Source organism: Myxocyprinus asiaticus, chromosome 8 (genome assembly GCF_019703515.2).
Source record: "Myxocyprinus asiaticus isolate MX2 ecotype Aquarium Trade chromosome 8, UBuf_Myxa_2, whole genome shotgun sequence".
NCBI lineage: Eukaryota > Metazoa > Chordata > Actinopteri > Cypriniformes > Catostomidae > Myxocyprinus > Myxocyprinus asiaticus.
In genome coordinates, this window is record NC_059351.1 from 51500793 (window position 1) to 51515196 (window position 14404).

The 14404-nt window shown below is 38.2% G+C and overlaps 1 protein-coding gene across 1 annotated transcript in view; it reads left to right on the plus strand.

Annotated features, from left to right (window-relative positions):
• The window catches only part of LOC127444803 (B-cell receptor CD22-like), a 28007-nt gene extending 18942 nt beyond the window's left edge, over positions 1-9065 (plus strand). The window contains exons 16-19 of the mRNA XM_051704345.1: positions 6826-6931; positions 7104-7149; positions 7954-8210; positions 8380-9065. Of these exons, the coding sequence (XP_051560305.1) occupies positions 6826-6931; positions 7104-7149; positions 7954-8210; positions 8380-8413 (443 nt within the window). The 3' untranslated portion in view covers positions 8414-9065. The remainder of the gene's footprint in view (positions 1-6825; positions 6932-7103; positions 7150-7953; positions 8211-8379) is intronic.
• The last annotated feature ends 5339 nt before the right edge of the window (positions 9066-14404 follow it).

Below are 14404 nucleotides of genomic sequence, written 5' to 3' on the forward strand. Positions count from 1 at the left end.
TGTATGTTTGTAATGTATTTCACTATTGTAGCACTGATAAAAACATTTAGCTTTTCTAAAAACTGTGCAAGAACAATTATTTTGCTGTTTTCTTTAGAAAGAAGAGGAGAGATGGTGGAGCTGAAAACATGAACCAAAACTGGGTGTGTCAGCAAAACATATCTCCATCTACAACTGTAATAGGAATTAAATTACTGTACTGTTGCATTTGTTGTATTGAACAATGAATAAAACACTGTATATGAATGATTACACAAGTCTTTCTCTATAGAAGGCTGACTCGAGTGATAATACATACACATCTCTGAATCCTGTATCCAGATCATCTAATGACATTTACAGCACAATCACAGTCAGTGAATCTCTCAAACTCTTATTTGAATCATTTTTATACTCATTTTCACCTGAAACAAATATGAAAAGTGTGTATTGTTCCTCTTTCTCTGTCAGACTGTTCACTCCAGTACTCATGATGACACCTACACTCTTGATCTTCAGTCCAGATCTTCTGAATATGAGAACCTAGCAGAAACTTCAGCAAACAGACATTAAACTCTCTCTACAGTATGATATGGACATATTGATGCTCTTCAGGAATTAACCATCTTTATGAGAACATTAACATCATATTTAAAGTTGCTGTAAAGTTGATTGAGTGTTATCAACACATTTCTCCTTTATTAAACCTCACAGTGAAATAACTATGTTGAGTAACTGAGCTCATTACTGAATTTATTTAGAGTCCAGCATATGCAAATGTATTAAAAAAAAAAATACATAAAACTGTGTGCATGTTTGTTTAGCTTTAATAGAGATGGTTCAGGCTTCCATACCCTTTGCTAGATAAACATGTTACAAAATTAAGCATTTCTTTGCATAGACGTATTAAGTGTATTAGGTCATTACAGCTGTGATAGTCTTTCATGTGTGTCCAGATTTCCCTCTGGAGGTGATAAGGGTTGTGATATCGGCCATATGGAATAAAACATGTTTGTACATTGATTACTCTGACTAATGGTGAGTTTGTGGAATGTATGAATATTCTGGCTGATCAGAATGTCTGTGTTTAATATGTTTCATATTCAGTGACATTTTCATGTGATGTAAATAAACCAGCAGTATAAATTGTAGCTAGAGAGATGCAACTTGATTTGTATTTTTATGCTCTTTCTTAACAAATAAGAGCGGAAATCTTTAAGATGTTTCAGTATATTTAAATGTTGTCCATGTCATGATACAGGTCTGTGTGTAGATGTGGTGTCAGGAGTCCTGTAGAGATGTCGAGTGAAGCTGCTGTCCGAGGTGCTGATTATACACTGTAATACAGAAGATCAGAGTTTCCAACCTTTATATCAACTGAACCGCTGTGACCTGCACTAGATAACACACAGCAGGAACTCTGAAATATACAAACTAAAGCTGAACGACTGTTGTCCGTCTTATCCAGTGTTTTTTCCTCTTTAAGTATTATATTCAACTTAAAAGAATATAAATAGTTTTTCCAGTATCTTTCTTGATGTACTGATGTTGTTCTTGTAGTTGAGTGCTTCTGTTGACTCTCTGGAATGGAGAGATATTTGACTTACTCAATATAATGTCATGTCTCTTTGGTTAGGACAGTGGTGTTGAGATGTGCTTGTGTAAGTTTGTGTGGATTACATAATATGTTTAACTTGAACAGAGTTTGTGTCAGAATGAGGAAGTTAAATTGAAACCCATAAACTCACATTATATACAGCTCAGATCTTCCTGCAGTCATGATGAGTGTCTTTCCACATGCTTTCACATATTCTCTCTCGAAGCTTTGACATGAATGAATTCTTCTGAGCTGAAGATTGTTATTTGATTTTATATCTGGAGACATCAGAGGATGATGTAACTTTCTTTCTGAGCTCATCTTGTGTTGTTGAGAGGGAGGACACAAATATTCAGGAAGAGGAAGACAAACTTAGATTGTGCTTCAAACTGCATATTAAGTGTGATAACCACTAACAGTTCGTCAGATTAACACGTCTGTCAAGTTGCTGTTTCTATCATTCCTCATTTGGACTCTGGCAACGAGACTCACTGCAGCACGGTAAGTAATTTGTACATTGTTTTATGAGGGTTTAAATCAGTCTGAAGAGCTTTGAATGAAAAGGGACCAGGGCCGTGCTCATCCCACCTTTTCCACCCCCTAAATAAAGTTACAGAGAATGATTTACAAACTTTTAAAATTCATATTGTTAATAATTAGTCTTAATGCTAATTGTGCAACTGTTGTTGTTATAATTAGTGTTCTATTCAAAGATCCCCATGTCTGTTTTACTCCTTATCAAACTCTAGTAGTATGTCCCTTTACATTAAGTCAGTCAGATCCTCTCATCAGTACCTGCTCCTGATGTTCAGAAGAATCTCCCTCACTCTCTGATCTCGAGTCTCGTGCTTGTGCCTCATCTTGAATGGAAGAATGGAAGAAATAATAATTATTGATTGATTATTGCAGTTGTTGAATTTCTTTAGATGAAATATCCCTGGAATATAAAAAAACAACATCCTCACTACACATCAGCGTCTTAACGACCAAATAATTATTAATCAATGTGAAAAAACAAATCAAATCATCAACAGGAAATAGCGATTGATTGTGATGTCATTTATAAATAATGTTTCATGTAAATCTCATGTCATTATTCTCTGTTTTATGATCGTAGAGGTTGCTATGGTGACGTTCATCAGAATATATCTTCCTCTGATCTTACTGGTCATGACTGCGGGTGAGTGACGCTCACAGTTCACTGTTCTAGAGTCACAATATAGATGCAGTTAGACACTTCCATCCAGCCTCTGCAAATATAATGAAGAAATACTCATTTATAAAATGACACAAGCTCTAAAAGTGGTAGAATGAATTCAGTTGAAATGAAAATGAGGAAACATGGTTGCTTCCAGCCACCATAAATAGTTTTCATGCCACAGTTTTTATTTGTGTTTTAGTTTCCTTATATCTGTGTTTCAGGTGTTGATGGTCAGCAGTATTGGGGAGTGAATTACAGCCCTTCATATGTTTGTGCATTAAGAGGCTCATCAGTGAAAATGTTCTGTACTTTCACATTTCCTTCCGGTTATGAGGTCAAAACAGTCTTCTGGACCAAAAGTGTTGTATCTGTTGGAGAACCACCTGACCTGTGTTCAGACCCAGAATACAGAGGAAGAGTTCAGTGTTTGAGTGAAAATAAAGACACTTTCAGTATCACTTTGAGAAATGTAACAGAAGCTGATAAACACATCTACTACTGCAGATTTACATCTAACAGAGGAGATGTAAAATGGACAGGGATTCCTGGAGTTCAGCTCGATGTCACAGGTAGAACTTGCGAACTCTCACAAATAGACAGAAACATACAAACACACAGTTTATTTTATTTTATTTTATTATGTAGCTGCAGTGTGAGAAGCGTTTCATTTTTAATCTTTAAAGGAATAGTTCACACAAAAATGACAATTATCTCATCATTTACTTATGGTCATGCTGTTCCAAACCTCTTTGACTTTTTTCTTCTGTGGAACACAAACAACAAAGATAGTTTGAACAATGTCTGAGCTGTTTTTTCCATAAAATGCAAGTCAATGGATATGAAAACTTTCAAGCTCCAAAAAGAATATTAATTCAGTTTAAAGGTAATCCATACAACTCGAGTAGTTTATTCCATGTCTTCTGAAGTAACAGAATCACTTTGCATGGAGAACAAACCAAAATTTAAGCCCTTATTCTATAAAAGCTGAACATCCAGCCTAATGGCTTGTACACATGTACAAAATAAAGCTGTGATGTGGCCAGGTACTCAATCCCGCTATCATTCCACTTCAATAAGATGTTGTGTTTTCATTTTCTAGTGTTTACCATCAAACCTTCTGGTGAGCACAGGACATTTAAAAAGTAGATGAAAAAACGCAACCTGCAACTCGATCGTTTTAACCCGTTAATGCATTTTCAAAATAGGCCGATTGGGCATGTCATATGAGTTTCAGATGACGTAAGAGTGATTAAATAAGGAGACAATTATCATTCTTGGCTGAACTATTGCTCTTATCTTTATGCTTTATGTATATTTCAGTATTTCATGAACATGATGATCAAACAGAGAGTTTTTGTTGTGTTGCTGTCAGACCTCCAGGTGGAGACACAGCAGAGAGTGAGAGAGGGTGATTCAGTCACTCTGACATGTGAAAGCACCTGCACTCTGACTGAAGAAACAACATTCATCTGGTACATTAACAAACAGACAGTCACTAAAGGAAGAGTTACAGTGAATCAGCTCCACCTGCAGTCAGTCAGCAGTGATGATACACAATATTATAGCTGTGCTGTAAGAGGAAATGAACATCTGCGCTCACCTGCAGTTTATCTACAAGTAGGACGTAAGTACATGCTATGACATCAACATTAGTTTATATTTCACACCCTTCAATGAATTCTTAAATTAGTGTGGAATAGAGATGCACTGATATGCAATTTCTGGGCTGATGATGATCATTCACAGCTCACTGTGACCGACACTGATAACTGATCTTTTTACTTTTTGCATTTTAAACTGGAGCTGCTCTCTAATGAATTAAAAGCTGAAGTTAATTAGACACACAATGTAAACACAATGTAAACACATTGTAAACACAAGTCTCTGTTTTCATGGTGTAACTTTTATGCACCACTTACAGTGTTCATCTGTGGCAGTTCAGTTTCATAATATAAAACAATATTAACATTTATCATAATTGAAATAGGTAAAAACATCATACATGTCTCATAGTCATGTTTCTACTCGTAAAATACATCAAGCACACATAGTTTCACTCACAAACTTGAGTTTTCAGATATCTCACGTCACTCTGTGAGGATTATTTCAAGATCTGTGCACCGTGTTACATTGTGTTTGGGCTCGTTTTAATTGGGATCATCTACTGTAAGTAACGATATGCTATTTTCAATATTTGGTTTATGATTCATAAAGTAATAAGTGAAAACACTGCAATGATTACCTGTATGTAACACACTGTACATTCATGTGTTTGTAATGTTTTCGCTTATGGACGACTTCATGAAGCATAAACAGGATATGGAAAATGCCCCAAAACAGCGTAACACGGTTCATAGATGTAGAAAAATAGCTGCTGATATATTGAGCACCACTAGTGTGGACAAATGTGGAACATTTTCTCCAAACTGAAAATATTTGATATGTTTAATAACTTGCAGATGAAAATAATAATAATAAAAAAACTCCAGTTCTTGTTGCTGGAAACCTCTTTGATTATTTTCCTCTTTTCTGTGTTTCAGTGGTCAGTGAACTGTGGGGAGTGAATTACAACCCGTCACATGTTTGTGCATTAAGAGGCTCATCAGTGAAAATATCCTGTACTATAAAATATCCTTCTGGTTATGAGGTCAAAAGAGTCTTCTGGACCAAAACTGCATTTGTATCTGGAGCAGAACCACCTGACCTGTGTTCAGACCCAGAATACAGAGGAAGAATTCAGTGTTTAAATGAAAATAAAGACACTTACAGCATCACTTTGACAGATGTAACACAAGCTGAGAAACGCATCTACTACTTCAGATTTACAACAAACAGAGAAGATGGAAAATGGACTGGGATTCCTGCAGCTCGACTTAATGTTACAGGTAAAAATAATCTACAAACACACCTACATGAAGCATTTTATTGTGTAACTGCAGTCTGATGTAAATGCATGAAGTGAATGTTGTGATGACGTAGATTGGATGATTTCATGAACATGATGATCAAACAGAGAGTTTTTGTTGTGTTGCTGTCAGACCTCCAGGTGGAGACACCACAGAGTGTGAAAGAGAGAGATTCAGTCACTCTGACATGTAAAATCACCTGCACTCTGACTGAAAAAACAACATTCATCTGGTACAAAAACACACAGACAGTCACTAAAGGAACAGTTACAGTGAATCAGCTCCACCTGCAGTCAGTCACACGTCATGATGCCGGAAACTATAGATGTGCTGTTACAGGAAATGAACTTCTGTCTTCTCCTGATGTTTATCTTGATGTAACATGTGAGCACACACTGATTCATTAATAGTTGTGATATAGTTGACAAATGTAGATTATTTTGAGTTTAATTTAGAATGATTTAATACTTCAAGTCCAATATAAAACAGTACGATATTGTTTTTTTTAGACATGATTAATTATTACTATTGTAATGATCTGTAGAATGACTCATGATGTATTAATCATGAATGAATCAAGAATCTGTATTTAGAGACCCTCTTATTTATCTTGAGTTGCACCTTCAAAAGTCACTAAATGTTCAATTTAAAAAAGAGTTTTACTGTGTAATAGTTCAGATAGAGATCTTCACTTTTCTGATCATAGCACTAAAAATTAAATCATCTGTTGACATCTACTAACACATAAGTTTCAGTAACTGTTGTTTATTCAAATAGAAAGTCATGGGATGAATAAAATAAATTTAATTCCCATCTAGATCCTCCAGAGAATGTGTCAGTGTCCATCAGTGGATCAGGTGAAATAGTTTTGGGTGATTCAGTGACTCTGACCTGCAGCAGTGATTCAAACCCACCTGTTCTGAACTACACCTGGTTTAAGGAGAATGAAAGCTCAGCTGTTGGATCTGGACAGAGTTACAGTGCACTACAGAGTGGATTCTTCTACTGTGTGGCTCAGAATCAACATGGATCTGAGAGATCAGCTGCTCTATCAGTCTCTGTTACAGGTATTTACTATAACTAGTTTCTTTCAGTTTACTTGCCATTTGTGTGAATTGATCTTCATAAATATCTTGTTTTAGGGGTTCAGACTGCTGCTCTCTATACAGTTTCTGGGATTGTGGCAGGATGTGGAGGATTGTTCCTCATCATTGTCATCATCATCATCATCATCATTTTGTTTATGAGGTGAGTGAATGTTGAGCAACTGCTACACCATAAACAATGATTCCATGGGTTTCTGTGTGTAAATCACATAAACAATGCTGCACATATGGAGTGTATGTAATAATTATCACTATTATAACATTATCACAATATTAGTATAATTTTTAAAATCATGAGTTACTATTTTTCTCAGGAAGAAGAGGAGAGATGGTGGAGCTGAAGTCATGAGGCAAAATCAGGTGAGTCAGCTCATAACATCACCGCAGAAGAATAATGTTGTGTTTCTTTAGGGATGTTTCATTTAACTAAAAATATGGTGTTTTATAAAAGTTTCACAAGAGCACTTCCTCTTTGCGCAATTTTTGTGCCACCGCAAAGCGCTAGTGGGCGTGGGTGGGAGTATTTTTGTTAGAGCAAGAAAACCGCAATTTGTTATTTTTCTGAGAAATAAGTCATTCCACTAAGATGTTTTAGAAGCATGAAGGTGGTTAAACTTACTGTTAATGATTGCCATGATTTGTGTGTCAGTATATCAATATGATTAATAATACTATAAATCTATAATTTAACGAAAAGTACATCCAACCACGAGAACCACATTTTTAAATGCATATAAAAGGAGCGTGTCACTAGAAATATGCCTGACATTCAACAAGTACACAGTTAATGAACAAAAGAACGCAAGTCCATATTTCTATTCTTCTAATTCATTACATACAGTCCATTTACACTAGCAACTTCTTATGAAAGTGCTGTCTTTTCTATATCGCTGGAGCTTGAGGGAATGGACTATATAATTGGATGCAGATGGTTCAATAACTGGAGAAGGACCTCCAAACTGAATTGCACTTGACCCAGCCCAATAGTTCTTTGTGAATGTAATTTCGCCAACCCACTTGTGCCTAGCCTTAGACTTTATGGCCATGCCCACTGACTTTGCGCTTGTGATTTATCGCATGACTCTGCGTTTAATAGGGCCCTTTTGTTCTTCAGGTTTTGATCTGTTGTTAGGTATTGCAATGTTTTATTTTCCAAAACTGCAGGAGAATCGCAGCTCAGCAGGAGCAGATCCAACCAATGACCTTCCAATTTCTCCACAATTATCGACCAATCAGAGTGATGGTCTTTATGCCTGCATTGCACATAAGAAACCCAACAGTTCCAGAAATGCACAAACAGCTGCAGGAGATGTTGACAGTGTTCAATATGCCAGTGTTCAATACTTGAAAAACAAAGAGAAGAAAAAGACTGAAGACAAGGACATCAACTTTGAAATGTCTCATTCCTCTGATCCCAGCAGGTGAGAAATATGTTTATGAATGCAAATGTGACACTGATTGAGGCACATATAAAACATATTTAATGAGCTATTTATTATGCTACACCATGAAATAATGGATTATTACCTTTAATTAGAACATTAATGAATCACTCTTCTGAAATTAACATGTTCTTGATTTATTCCACAGTTCAGTGGATGTGATCTACAGCTCTGTCAAATGATCAACTAACAGAACAGTTCAAGTTTGATCTCTTGATTCTTTTTGCAGTTCATTCATTTTAGAAATATTTTAGATCAAGCTTTAGATTTCTGACTGAGTTAAATTCGAAAAATCCAAAACTCAGCTGGAATATCATTTCATTTAATTAAGTTCTTTACGACTGAAAGTTCACAGCCATAGGCACATCAGTAGTTTTTGTTAGTCTTTATTTTGTCCATTTATAACTCAGTTAGTGTTGTACTGTAATAGAAATTATAATGTTCTATATAACAATAGCTGTATTCACCAGTTAACTCTTAGATGATCTGATACATGTGCTTTAATGCACAATTATTTCAAGAATAAGTCTGTTCTACTGATTTCATTCATTGTCTTTTTATCTCACTATTTATGAGATTGCTGTTGAAGAGATTAGATGTTCAGCTAATGTGTTTGTTAATACTAGAGACTAATACTGATCGTCACCTTTTGCTTTTTGTTATCTTCCAAACTGTTTAAATATTGCGAGCAATGATTTATTTGAAATTTTTTATTATTTGCCTTATGACCTTGACTGTGCTTTTTTTCAGTTCTGAGCAGATTAATAGAAATTTCAGTGTGACATTTTATTTATTTTTTTTTACTATTAAAACATGCATCTGATGACTCAAAAATGCTCACTTTGCTTATTTGGCTGTTGACATTGAGACTCATTGCAGCACGGTAGACAATTCTTTTTATAACTTATTTTTTAAGAGTTAAATCTATAGAACCATGAATGAAAAAGGACACTGTAAAAATGTGTGTCAAGTAACTTAAAACATTTTCTTCACATGGTAACATCTTATTTAACTGGTTTTATTCAATTCAAGAATTATTATTTAATTTGACTGAATCAACCTGAATACATGCACCATACAAGCTACAACTGCCACTGATCGGCACTATGAAGTCACATGTTGTTGTTTTTGTTTTATTTTATGACAATTTTTATCAATTTAATACGCTAAACATCACATTATCTGCTTAAAACAAACACCGATGCAAGTGAAAGCACTACTGGAAAATGAAAACAGGATTCCATCATGAACACTTTCGCATTCAGACCATACAGGGTGGCCCTAAAAAAAAATGGGGCCACTATGTTTGATTGCTCATATCTTAAAAATGCATAAAGGCATTTTCACGATTTTTGGCGTACTTCTACGACTTAGGATAACATCACTGTAACATCATCGTAAGCAACCAATTTGCTACAAATAAACAAATAAGTAAATCCTTTGGCCCCCAAAAATGGGACCACATAGCGAAAAAGAAGCACCTAAGTTTTCTGCCATTGAAAATTTAGCTAAACAGTTTACTTAATTATTAATATGTAGCAATCGTTACAATATAGGTGAGCCAATAGATGGCGCCATTGAACTATGGTGAGGTGGGAGCAATACAACCAATAGGAGTGTACAAAAGAACTGCTGCATGAAGGTTGTAATGCTGAAGAGGCTGAATAAAAGAAAATTGCAGATGAGTCTCTGTGTATGCTGAACATAAAACATGGTGTCAGAAGTCAGAACCAACAGGACTGCTTAAGCCAACCAAGCAAGTAATTAGCTAGTCTACTGAAGGACAACATATTTGTTTAATTTAGTTCCTTGTGCAGCCAAGTCAGATTAGCAGCTATGGCATACAGTATCCCAGTCCCTGAACCTATGGACATGAAAGGTGATGCATACAGCAACTGGATGTTTTTCCGTGCACAATGGGACAACTATGAGATTGCCACGGGCATGGATAAAAAAGACAAAAAGGTTCGTGTTGCCACACTGCTGACAGTGATGGGAAAGGAATGCCATCAACTCCAACGCCACCTACACATGCCATTGGCAGACAGGAACAAACAGACAGACATAGCTGAGGATCACAAAAAGAGGCAACATAACAACTCATGCCATTACTGTGGATCACTGCATGCAAAAGCCAAATGCCCAGCATATGGAGTAACCTGTATGGCCTGTGGCAAACGGAATCATTTTGCACTTGTTTGTAAAGAAAGACAACACAAACCACAGCTGAATTTGGTGGAGGAGGATAGCCAGTCCGAAGAACAAGCAGATGCAATGTGGTACATCTCACATTTAAACTGCATGCAAGGCAACCAAAGTAAATGGTCCATCAACCTGAAGCTGGCCCCACACAATGACAATCATTCAATGATGATCCCCATTATACCCTGAAGTGCCAGTTAGACACAGGCTCCACAGTCAATGTAATTGGCTTCCGCGACCTCCAGCGCCTATTGCAAGATGGCAATCCAACTTTAATGCCCAGCAAAGCCATACTCGAGCTGTACGGTGACATGCTAATTAAGCCTCAGGGAGAATGTGACCTCAAAGCAGACCATGAAGGACAAACATTCATCCTCAGATTTCAGGTAATGGAGACATCACATATACCGCAATAAATATAAAGTTGAAGTCAGAAGTTTACATACACCTTAGCCAAATACATTTAAACTCAGTTTTTCAAAATTCCTGACATTTAATCGTAGAAAACATTCCCTGTCTTAGGTCAGTTAGGATCACTACTTAATTTTAAGAATGTGAAATATCAGAATAATAGAAGAGAAAATTATTTATTTCAGATTTTATTTCCTTCATCACATTCCCAGTGGGTCAGAAGTTTACATACACTTTGTTAGTATTTGGTAGCATTGCTTTTAAATTGTTCAACTTGGGTCAAACTTTTTGGGTAACCTTCCACAAGCTTCTCACAATAAGTTGCTGGAATTTTGGCCCATTCCTCCAGACAGAACTGGTGTAACTGAGTCAGATTTTTAGGCCTCTTTGCTCGCACATGCTTTTTCAGTTCTGCCAACAACTTTTCTATCGGATTGAGGTTAGGGCCTTGTGATGGCCACTCCAGTACCTTGACTTTGTTGTCCTTAAGCCATTTTGCCACAACTTTGGAGGTATACTTGGGATCATTGTCCATTTGGAAGACCCATTTTCGACTGAGCTTTAAATTCCTGGCTGATGTCTTGAGATGTTGCTTCAATATATCCACATAATTTTCCTTCCTCATGATGCCATCTATTTTGTGAAGTGCACCAGTCCCTCCTGCAGCAAAGCACCTCCACAACATGATGCTGCCACCCCCATGCTTCACGGTTGGGATGGTGTTGTTCGGCTTGCAAGCCTCACCCTTTTTCCTCCAAACATAATGATTGTCATTATGGCCAAACTGTTCAATTTTTGTTTCATCAGACTAGAGGACATAAAGTAAGATCTTTGTCCCCATGTGCACTTGCAAACTGTAGTCTGGCTTTTTTATGGTGGTTTTGGAGCATTGGCTTCTTCCTTGCTGAGCAGCCTTTCAGGTTATGTCGATATAGGAATCATTTTACTGTGGATATAGATACTTGTCTACCTGTTTCCTCCAGCATCTTCACAAGGTCCTTTGCTATTTTTCTGGGACTGATTTGCACTTTTCACACCAAACTATGTTCATCTCTAGGAGACAGAACGTGTCTCCTTCCTGAGCAGTATGATGGTTGCGTGGTCCCATGGTGTTTATACTTACATACTATTGTGTGTACAGATGAACTTGGTACCTTCAGGTGTTTGGAAAATGCTCCCAAGGATGAACCAGATTGTGGAGGTCCACGGTTTGTTTTCTGAGGTCTTGGCTGATTTCTTTTGATTTTCCCATGATGTCAAAGAGGCACTGAGTTTGAAGGAAGACTTAAAATACATCAACAGATACACCTCCACATGACTCCAATTAGCCTATCAGAAGCTAATTGGCTGATTGCCTAAAGGCTTGACATCTTTTTCTGGAATTTTCCAAGCTGCTTAAAGGCAGTTAGCTTAGTGTATGTAAACTTCTGACCCCCTGGAATTGTGATATAGTCAATTAAAAGTGAAAAAATCTGTCTGTAAACAATTGTTGGAAAAATTACTCATGTCATGCACAAAGCAGATGTCCTAAACGACTTGCCAAAACTATAGTTTGCTAATATGAAATCTGGTGGAGTGGTAAAAAAATGAGTTTTAATGACTTCAACCTAAGTGTATATGAACTTCTGACTTCAACTGTATATATATATATATATATATATATATATATATATATATATATATATATATATATATATATATATAGGTATAGATGTTATAACTGTAACGGAAACCCAGACTCGATGATGGTGTTTGAACCCGAAGGCAGGTATTTATTGAAAACACAAAATAGGGAAACTGGTGAGTATCAAACATAAGATATTGAGCAGGAGTGATGAACAGAAACCTGATGACAGTTTGTATTGATGTAGGGAGTGATTATCCTTGAAGAGCCACACACACAATTTGAAACTTGGAGAGATCGCTGTATGTCGTTGGAGTAGAACTTGGAGATTGACAGGAGAACAGGTAGGTCGCAGGTAAGTGAGTCTGTATTCCATGGGTGACCAGACATTGATTGAGAAGTGAATGGGGCTTATATTGTGGAGCTGATTGACGTGGTGATGGAAGGCAGGTGCAGGTGATTAGTATTCGGGAGAGAGGGAAGGTTGTGTGTGTGTGGCGGGAGAGTCAGGTGAATCCGTGACATTACCCCCCCTCCACGGACCACTCCAGAGGGACGTACCTTCCGACGCCATGGCTGACCTCATCCATGAGGAGCTGGATGGTTTGGGTGAGTGTTGTGGAAGTTGGTGAGTAGGGTCGAGTCCAGGATGTTGTCTCGAAGTATCCATGATCTTTCTTCGGGACCGTAGCCTTCCCAATCCACGAGGTACTCGAGACGACCCCTGCGGTGCCGGGAGTCCAGGATGTCTCTGACTGCATAGACAGGTCTGTCTTCCAGGATTAGCAGCTGGGGGGGGGTTCGTCAACCGGACCAGGTTCTAAGGAGTGAGGGGAGAGAGAGACGGGTAGTGAGGTTTCAAAAGGGAGAAGTGGAATGTAGGATGAATGCGATATTGAGGTGGAAGTTGGAGTTGGTAAGTTACTGGGTTTATTTGTCTAGTGATAGTGAAGGGACCAATGTAACGGGGACTTAGATTTTTGCCTGATGTCCCTTGTGGAGAGCCACACCTGGGCTGGTAAACTGGAGTAGAAGATCTCCGGGCATCGGCGTGGCTCTTCTGGTGGCGCAGGAAGAGACAGGAAAGAGCATCCACTTTGAGGTTCTTGACTCCTGGACGATAGGAGATGGTGAAGTCGAAGCGTGTAAGAAGAGGGCCCATCGTGCCTGGCGAGGATTGAGTCGACGAGCTTCCCGAAGATACTCGAGGTTTCTGTGGTCTGTCAGCACCAGGAAAGGATGTTGGGCCCCCTCCAGCTAATGCCACCTTCTGGAGAAGGCACATGGATGGATTTTAGATGGTTTCCCCTGCTGCTGAGACAGGACGGCTCCTACGCCATTAGTGGAGGCATCTACCTCCACCATAAAAGGTTTGCTTGGGTCTGGATGATGAGGAGTGGAGCTGTGGTGAAGGCTTTCTTGAGGTGTTGAAAGGCGTAGGAGGCCTCGGGGGTCCAGGATAGAGACTTGGGCTTGGATTTGAGGAGGGAAGTTAACGGAGCAGTGATGGAGCTGTAATTCTTAATGAACCGATGGTAGAAGTTGGCGAATCCTAAAGCGCTGGAGTTCTTTGATGGTGGAAGGAGTGGGCCAGGATTGCACAGCTTCTACCTTCCCCTCGTCCATCTGAATGCCTTCAGGGCTGATGTTATAGCCAAGGAACTGCATGGATGTCTGATGGAACGAACATTTTCAGCCTTGAGGTATAGGTGGAATTCCCTCAGCCTTTCCAACACAAGCGCGACATGTTGACGGTGGTCGGTCTCATTCCGGGAGTACACCAGAATGTCATCTATGTAGACGAGGATGAACTGATGGAGGTAATCTCGGAACACCTCATTCATGAAACCCTGGAACATGGAAGGGGCATTGACCAGGCCAAACGGCATCACCCGGTACTCGTAGTGGCCTGTAGGAGTCACAAAGTCGGTCTTCC